The 7,323-nt window shown below is 47.0% G+C and overlaps 2 protein-coding genes across 3 annotated transcripts; one reads left to right on the top strand and one right to left on the bottom strand.

Moving 5' to 3' along the window:
• Window positions 1–1,333: 1,333 nt before the first annotated feature.
• Window positions 1,334–2,336, bottom strand: HIGD2A (HIG1 hypoxia inducible domain family member 2A). The gene is made up of 2 exons (XM_055550885.1): window positions 2,145–2,336; window positions 1,334–1,772 (listed from the first exon to the last, which is right to left on the bottom strand). Exons 1-2 carry the CDS (start codon window positions 2,296–2,298, stop codon window positions 1,606–1,608), a joined length of 321 nt encoding a protein of 106 aa, XP_055406860.1. The 5' UTR covers window positions 2,299–2,336; the 3' UTR covers window positions 1,334–1,605.
• NOP16 (NOP16 nucleolar protein) lies at window positions 2,181–7,323 on the top strand. Of its 2 annotated transcripts, XM_055550865.1 has the most exons (5): window positions 2,388–2,683; window positions 2,776–2,884; window positions 3,999–4,068; window positions 5,984–6,090; window positions 6,889–7,323. In XM_055550865.1, exons 1-5 carry the CDS (start codon window positions 2,577–2,579, stop codon window positions 7,030–7,032), a joined length of 537 nt encoding a protein of 178 aa, XP_055406840.1. In that variant the 5' UTR covers window positions 2,388–2,576; the 3' UTR covers window positions 7,033–7,323. The 2 variants fall into 2 exon arrangements, with proteins under 2 accessions (XP_055406849.1, XP_055406840.1); XM_055550874.1 differs by lacking the exon at window positions 3,999–4,068 and having other exon boundaries at window positions 2,181–2,683.

Here is a 7,323-nt window from a genome sequence, read left to right as displayed (position 1 = left end):
GCTTGTGATGGGTCTGTTAAGATTTTCTATTTCTTCCTGTTGACCTCATTTTAAATTGATTACCTCTGAAAAGACCCTATTATCAAATAAGATCACTTTCTGAAGTACTGGGGTTAGGACTTTGAACTAACCTTTTTTTTTTTTTTTTTGGTGGGGGTTGGAGGGGGAGGAACAGCAACAAGTTAAAAATAGCGGCCATCCTCTCTAGAAGTTCCATAGCCCTCACCATGTCATGTCTGTTCCGTGTGGAGACCAAGGGTCACCACAGTGTACTGCTTTACACTTAGAATCTCTCTTACAGCTGAAAGACCTTGATGGGGGGCAAGAAGCTTTGCTGGTCTTAGTCATACAGATGGTGTTGAAACTGATGGAGCCATGGATGGAAGGAAACAGAATGAGTCAACACTTTAGGGATGATTGCAGATCAGGAACACCTGCTTGAGATTTTAGATGAATGAGAAACTCATGCGGTGCCTCTCTCCTTGAGTTTGCTCAGATCTCCAGCCTCCTTTTCTCCTTAACCATAAAACACTAGGTACTGCCATAAATCATTGGCAAGCTTTGGGATTACCCTGTGAGCTGTTTCTGTTACATCAGGCTGTGGCTCTAAGCCTCCGTTTCCTGTTCTGTAAGATGCATCAAGAACCAAGCTGAGATGGTCTAGATCAGCCTTAAGTGTTCTCAGGAGGTGGTACTGGAGTCAGGATCAGAAGTGGAGGGCAGAAGTGTGGCCGGCCTCATAGGAAGGAAGGTTTTCTACTTAAAGTTTGAAAATTGTTGGAAAGATCAGTTGCCACCCCCGAGCCTGGCCCCACATGTAACATCACTGTAGAGATTGTCTTGTTGTTCAGTCGCTAAGTCATGTCAAGACTCTCTGCTATCCCATGAATATAGCAAGCCAGGTTTCCCTGTCTTTCATTATCTCCTGGAGTTTGCACAAATTTGACTATTGAATCGGTGATGCCATTCAACCATCTCATCCTCTATCACCCTCTTCTCCTCCTGCCTTCAATCTTTCCCAGCATCAGGGTCTTTACCAATGAGTTGGCTCTTTGCATCAGGTGGCCAAAGTATTGGAGCTTCGGCATCAGTCCTTCCAGTGAATATTCAGGGTTGATTTCCTTTAAGATTGACTGGCTTGATCTACCTGCTGTCCAAGGGACTCTCAAGACTGCCTACTTTTAATAAATACCTCGGGGTGACTGTTGTCAGGAACGTTTGAGAATCAGTAGACTACTGGATTTCTAAAAGACCCTGCAGTCTTTAGTCTGTTTTCTCCTAAAACCAAAGACCAAAAACCATGGCGGTGAGACTGGGAATGAATTCACTAAACTACAAGTGAATCAGAGTTTATTAGGTAGAAGTGGCCAAGGTGCAACACAAACAGAAGTAGGCAACACGCAAATTGAACCGAACCTGAGATTCCGGGGGGTGGGGGTGGGGGTGGGGCGGTGGGAATCTGTCGTTTACACAATTCGCCACTTCCACCCGCACTGATACAGGGCTTGTTAGGGGAAATGAGGGAGTTATTTCAGTGGTAGGACCGGTGGTTCCGAAATGCTGTATACACCATGTCCGTGAAGCTTTCAAGGTGAGGCCACCGGCTCAAGGTCGAGATTTCAGAGTGGATGCAGCCAGACCCACCAAGATGGCAACGATCGTGAAGCCCTGGGCGGCGATCCGGGTACGCATCATGAGCTGGGAGCGCTGGCTCTGTCCCCGGTGAAAGCAGTAGAGACCATAGGTAAGGGCGGCCGCAGTGCCCAGGCAGCCTGAAGAGGCGACAAAGCAGGTGGGAAGTGGCAGGTCCGGCTCTAGAGGGCCCCTCCCCTCTTTGGTCTTCCCTCTTCAGGGTCAAGATATCCTTAAACAGGAGCTGAGGAGAGCGCGCTGCGGGTTGGAGCCGAGGTAGGAGGGGTGGGCAGAAGGAGGGCCGGGGCAGGGGGGTGGTCCTCGGAGTTAAGAGTCCGCCGCGTCCCAGCGCCCCCAATCCAGTCCAGCTCCTTCTCCAATCACGTTCACCCCTCACCGCCCGGCCCCTTCTCATTCCAGTCACCCAGCTGGGGTCCCGATCCTCCCCTATTTCATTCCCTCTACATCACTGCCCTCTTGGTCTACAGTTCCTACAGCTCCCACTTGCTTACCTATGGGTACCAATGGGTTCTCGCGGGTCTTGCGAATAAACTTTTCCTTGAAGCTTTCCGAAGTGCTGTATACACTGGGGCTAAAGCCTTCGATGACTGGGGGCTGCGATGGTTCAAAGGGTGCCTCCGGAGTGACACGGCCAGGAGTCTCCATGTTTCAAGCAACAGCAGTAGGCGAAAACTCGGACGCTAAGCCCCGCCTCCTGATGAGGTCATTAAAGGGGGCAGGGAAAAGGGCTTGCTGAACGTTGTACGCAGGCGCGTTCGCTCATGGCATTCTGGGAGTTATAGTAACCAGCCTGTGTCGCTGAGAAGAAGACTACATTTCCCGAAAGCCTGCAAAACCACGTGCTCCACTAGCCGGAAGGAGTCGCTACACGCGGTAGTTGGAGAGAGAGGCAGAGGCTAGTATCCCGTGCTGTGGTCAGTGCAATGCCCAAAGCAAAGGGAAAGACTCGGAGGCAGAAATTCGGTTATAATGTTAACCGGAAGCGTCTGAACCGGAATGCTCGACGGAAGGCAGCGCCGCGGATCGAATGGTGAGGAGACCGGGGTTTAGAAGGCAGGAGACCTCCGCCAGGACGGCTAGTGAGATGACAGTCCCGCGACCGCCCTCTTTTTTTCCCCGTAGCTCACACATCCGACATGCCTGGGACCAGACCAAATCGGTGCGGCAGAACCTGGCCGAGATGGGTTTGGCTATGGACCCCAACAGGGCAGTGCCCCTTCTTAAGAGAAAGGTACTGACGTGGTCCCGGCCTTGCCCTCCGCCGCCACACCATCCTGAGCTGGCTTAATCCTGTCTGTTACCTCCCTCAAGCCCTTTTTGGGTTTGCGACTTCCCCACAGCCAGCTCGGCCAGCCTGACTGCGTTGAGATTACCTTTAGTATCTCCCTTATACTGCCTCCCTAGCACATATTGGACCTGGGTTGGAGCTTCCGTTTTCCTTCAGCACTCACTTTTTCCTTCTGAAATTAAACTGTTTGGATCCCTTGGCATCTCAGTTTTCCAGAATTTATCTTTTTCTGCCCTTAACTTTCCTAATAAGGAGTTTGGAATCCTTACTGTTCCTTACACCTTTCCTCAGTTATCCAATCGTCCTTGGTCTGAGGCTTCCCTTGGGCTAGTTTCTCCAGAATAGTTCTTTTTCTGGACCACTTTCAAAAATAGCACCCCGTTTCCCTCAGTAACTTCTTTTCTACTTTAATTCATTGGCACTTGTAAATACTTTATGGCATGTCATGTGATATATTTATCTGTTTATTGTCTGTGCCTCTTTCCCCCAACATAATCTGCTTGGGGACAAGAACTCTGTGTTCCATTCAGTACTAAGCCTCACTCGGTGGTGCTTAAGATGTGACTAGTGGTCTGTAGTTAATGAATGGGCTTGCTGATTGGGTTTGTCCCGTTGCCTTCAGCCAAATTTCTTATTATCTCTTTATGCTAGAGGAACAGGGCACTACTGTTTATTGAATAAATGTGAAACTATAGCCAAGCACTGTCAGCCTGCTCCTTGCATAAGAGAAGGCATCTGACCTCTCTCCCTCATTGAAGTCTTAAGTGCTTTCTTGTGCATTGCTCCATTTGATAATCACACAGTGAAGTGAGGCAGGCAAGGAATATTCTGCCCATTTTATAGATAGACGCAGAAAGATAAATTGCTTACTTGAGCATCTTGGGAACCAAAAAGCATCCAGGGTATTAGCTCTTTTGGTCATCTATTCTTGCCTGACCTTGTGGAGGGATCCTTATGCATAAGGCAGTTGTGTTGGGATGGGCAGGAGCCTTTAGGATTTTCCCTCATCCAGGATATTTCTTCTGTCTACTGTTCTCACAGTCTCTGTTCTCTGCAGGTAAAGGCCATGGAAGTGGATGTAGAGGAGAGGCCTAAGGAGCTTGTGCGGAAGCCTTATGTGCTTAATGGTGGGTGTGGGCCACAATTTCTCTAGGTCAGCATCGTATACAGGGCTGGAAAGGACCCTCAGGTGTTCTCATTGTACAGATGGAGAAACTGAAGTTCAGAGGGAGGAAGTGAGCTGGTCCAGGGCTCAGCTGGCAGAGTTAGAACTGTGTCCTGGCTGAGACATTTTCAGTCTACTGACAAAGTTCCAATGTGTGAAGGGAGGCCAGAGATGTTCAGGGAGGACGTAACCAGTGCCTGAGAGGATAAAGGAGAAAACATTAAGTCTCAGGCATGAATTCAGCTTCTTATGAGTTTAAGGATGAACAGATTTTTTTTTAGAGATTCCACCATATAATCTTTGCAATGAGGATAAGATAGTTGGATAGCATCACCGATTCGATGGACATGAATTTGAGTAGGCTCCGGGAGTTGGTGATGGACAAGGAAGCCTGGTGTGCTGCAGTCCATGGGGTCTCAAAGAGCCAGACAAGACGAGTGACTGAACTGAATCTTTCCAATGATAAATCAACTTTATTTTAAGGCTATAGAGACTGAATATTAAAACAAGAGGGTAAATTCTGCAAAGTTTAAAGATTTGAATGACCGGACATTTAAAAAATATTATTTATTTATTTTTGGCTGTGCCTTCATTGATGCTCAGGCTGTTCTCTGGTCATGGCAAGCATTGCAGGCTTCTTATTGTGGTGGCTTCTCTTGTCGTGGAGCACAGGCTCTAAGTGCACAGTCTTCAGTAGTTGCAGCACGTGGGCTCAGTAGTTGTGGCTTCTGGGCTCTAGAGCACAGGCTCAAGAGTTGTGTCCACAGGCTTCGTGCTCCACTGCATGTGAGATCTTCCCAGATCGAACCCGTGTCTCCTACCTTGGCAGGCCAATTCTTTACCTCTGGGCCACCAGGAAAGCCCTCTGACCAGACACTTGATATAGAATTCCATGAATTCTTGTCTGTAGTCTATTTTAGTGATTCTTGTAAGAGTTACTGCACAGGATTGTATATACAAAATCATGTGTACTTAGTGTAGTGAAAGCTAATCTTAAGTTTTACTTTCAATTCTTTAATTAAAATTTTTAAAATTATGGTTAAAAAAAATCCCACAAAATTTACCATTAAAAAAAAATGTTAATTGTGGCAAAAAATAAAAACCCTCAAAATTTACCATCATAATAATTTTAAAAATATTTAGCTCAGTAGTGGTGTGCGTTTGTGTTCAGTCACTAAGCTATGTCCAACTCTTCTGACCCCTTGGACTGCAGCTCTCCAGGTCCTCTGGATATGGATAGGTTTTCCCAGGCAAATAATACTGGAGTGGGTTGCCATTTCCTTCTCCAGGGGATCTGCCCCATCCAGGGATTGAACCTGCATCTCCTGCATTGCAGGCAGATTCTTTACCGCTGAGCCATCAGAGAAGACCAGCTATTTTAGGAGTGAGGCCATATTGACTCCAGAGTTTGGTTTTTCCCCTCACGTGGAACAGTGAGGTGCCTTGGGCCCTAGTTCCTACAGCTCGAGTTCTCCTTTATTCACACCTTTTCATTTCACGTATTAACACTTTTAAGAGGTTCTCAAAGAATTTTAGAGCTGGAATGGAGCCCTGCATTGTGGACAAGCAATGTATCTTCATCTCTGTCCCTAGTACGTGGCACTAAGTAGAGATTTTTAGTTTGGTACCTTACTTTCACCCATCTGAGACCCAAAGAGAGGTGACTTATTGCCATGCTGATGGATGCTTGTGCCATAGGCAGAGCCTGGGGCCTGAGGGGCTAATGAGGAAGGTTCTAGCACTGAATTTGGAGAGGAAGAGGGGAAGGTCATCACTTGGCCAGTGTAGCAACTCTTGTGGCTTGGGATTGACTGAGCAGCTCAACTTATGCAGGAAGCAAAGCTTCATTCCCTGTCTCTTGGCTTCTCTCAACCCAGACCTGGAGGCAGAAGCCAGCCTTCCAGAAAAGAAAGGAAATACACTGTCACGAGATCTCATTGACTATGTTCGCTACATGGTGGAGAACCATGGGGAGAACTATAAGGTAAGTGGTTCAGGCCTGGCAGGAGGAACCACTTGGGCCCTTGGAGAAGGTACCCTGGACCATTTGGGGTCTGATCTTCTTGGCTAGTGCCTGTTCCTGAGATTGAGTGGAAACAAAGGGGAAAGATATCCTAGGAAATGGATCCCTTTGACAGAATGCTTATAATTGGGTAGACTGGGGAGCCTGTGGTGCGTATCCCACTCATAAAAATACATTGTTTCGTCACATGGTATTTTTAATGAACTGCAGGTGACCCTTGAACAACTTGAGAGTTAACCTGTGTGTAATTTACAGTTGGTCCTCCAAGTCTGCAGTTCCTCAAATCTAGGGATTCAACCATGGACCATGCAGTGCTATAGTATTTACTCCTGAAAAATACCCATTATAAGTGGACCCATGCAGTTCATATCTGTGCTGTTTGAGTTAACTGCTGTTCGGGGGTTAACTCCCATTTTAATTATGGGAGGTCTCAAGTAAAAGTCCTTATTTTTTTTTTGGCTTCTCTTAAAAATGGAAAGATCTGGCTACACTGGACCTCTGTGCCCATGTGGGATCAGTTGGTGATGGACAAAGAATGAGCTACTCAGCTGGTCTCAGCTCCTGCCTAGTCTCTGAGGGTACTTGTACCCGTTTTCCCACATACACTATGACTTTTTTTTTTTTTTTTTTTACACTATGATTTTTGACGCGAGGAATCTGAATCTCAGGGATGGGCAGTACCTTGTCCAACGCAGGGCTAGGGATTTGAACTTTGCCTGTCCAGCCTTCTTCATTCAAGTGGCCCTTTTCTTTCCTTAGGCTATGGCCCGGGATGAGAAGAATTACTATCAAGATACCCCAAAACAGATTCGGAATAAGATCAACGTCTACAAGCGTTTTTACCCAGCAGAGTGGCAAGCCTTCACTGATTCTTTGCAAAAGAATAAAATGGAGGTTGAGTGACTGGTTTATGCCTACCCCAGGTTGAGGCTTCCTCCTGGACCAGAGAAGCAAGGAGTGGTGTACATCTACAGATGAGGCCAGCCAAACCCCATGGAATCAAAGGGTTACAATGCACGTGCGCGCGTACACACACACTCACTCTCTCTCACTTTTCACTTTGGAGAAGATACTGTCTCCCAGAGGCTCCAATTTATATTCTTCTGGGGGCTCTGGGCAAAGCCAGAACCTGCTGTTTTCTGAGCGCGTGGTTTGTTTGAATATAGTCTGTGTACAATAAAATAGTTATTTCTA

Source organism: Bubalus kerabau, chromosome 1, assembly GCF_029407905.1.
Source record: "Bubalus kerabau isolate K-KA32 ecotype Philippines breed swamp buffalo chromosome 1, PCC_UOA_SB_1v2, whole genome shotgun sequence".
NCBI lineage: Eukaryota > Metazoa > Chordata > Mammalia > Artiodactyla > Bovidae > Bubalus > Bubalus kerabau.
Note: the sequence above shows the minus strand (reverse complement) of the source record. Positions and strands in the feature narration are given on the sequence as shown.

Bases quoted from the DNA above. Each gene is read 5' to 3' on its own strand.
- HIGD2A (XM_055550885.1), bottom strand. From the start codon at position 2,298: ATGGAGACTCCTGGCCGTGTCACTCCGGAGGCACCCTTTGAACCATCG. The intron at 1,773-2,144 runs GTAAGCAAGTGG...TCGCCTCTTCAG, and splicing joins GAACCCATTGGTACCCATAG to GCTGCCTGGGCACTGCGGCC.
- NOP16 (XM_055550865.1), top strand. From the start codon at position 2,577: ATGCCCAAAGCAAAGGGAAAGACTCGGAGGCAGAAATTCGGTTATAAT. The intron at 2,885-3,998 runs GTACTGACGTGG...TGTTCTCTGCAG, and splicing joins TGCCCCTTCTTAAGAGAAAG to GTAAAGGCCATGGAAGTGGA. The intron at 4,069-5,983 runs GTGGGTGTGGGC...CTCTCAACCCAG, and splicing joins GAAGCCTTATGTGCTTAATG to ACCTGGAGGCAGAAGCCAGC.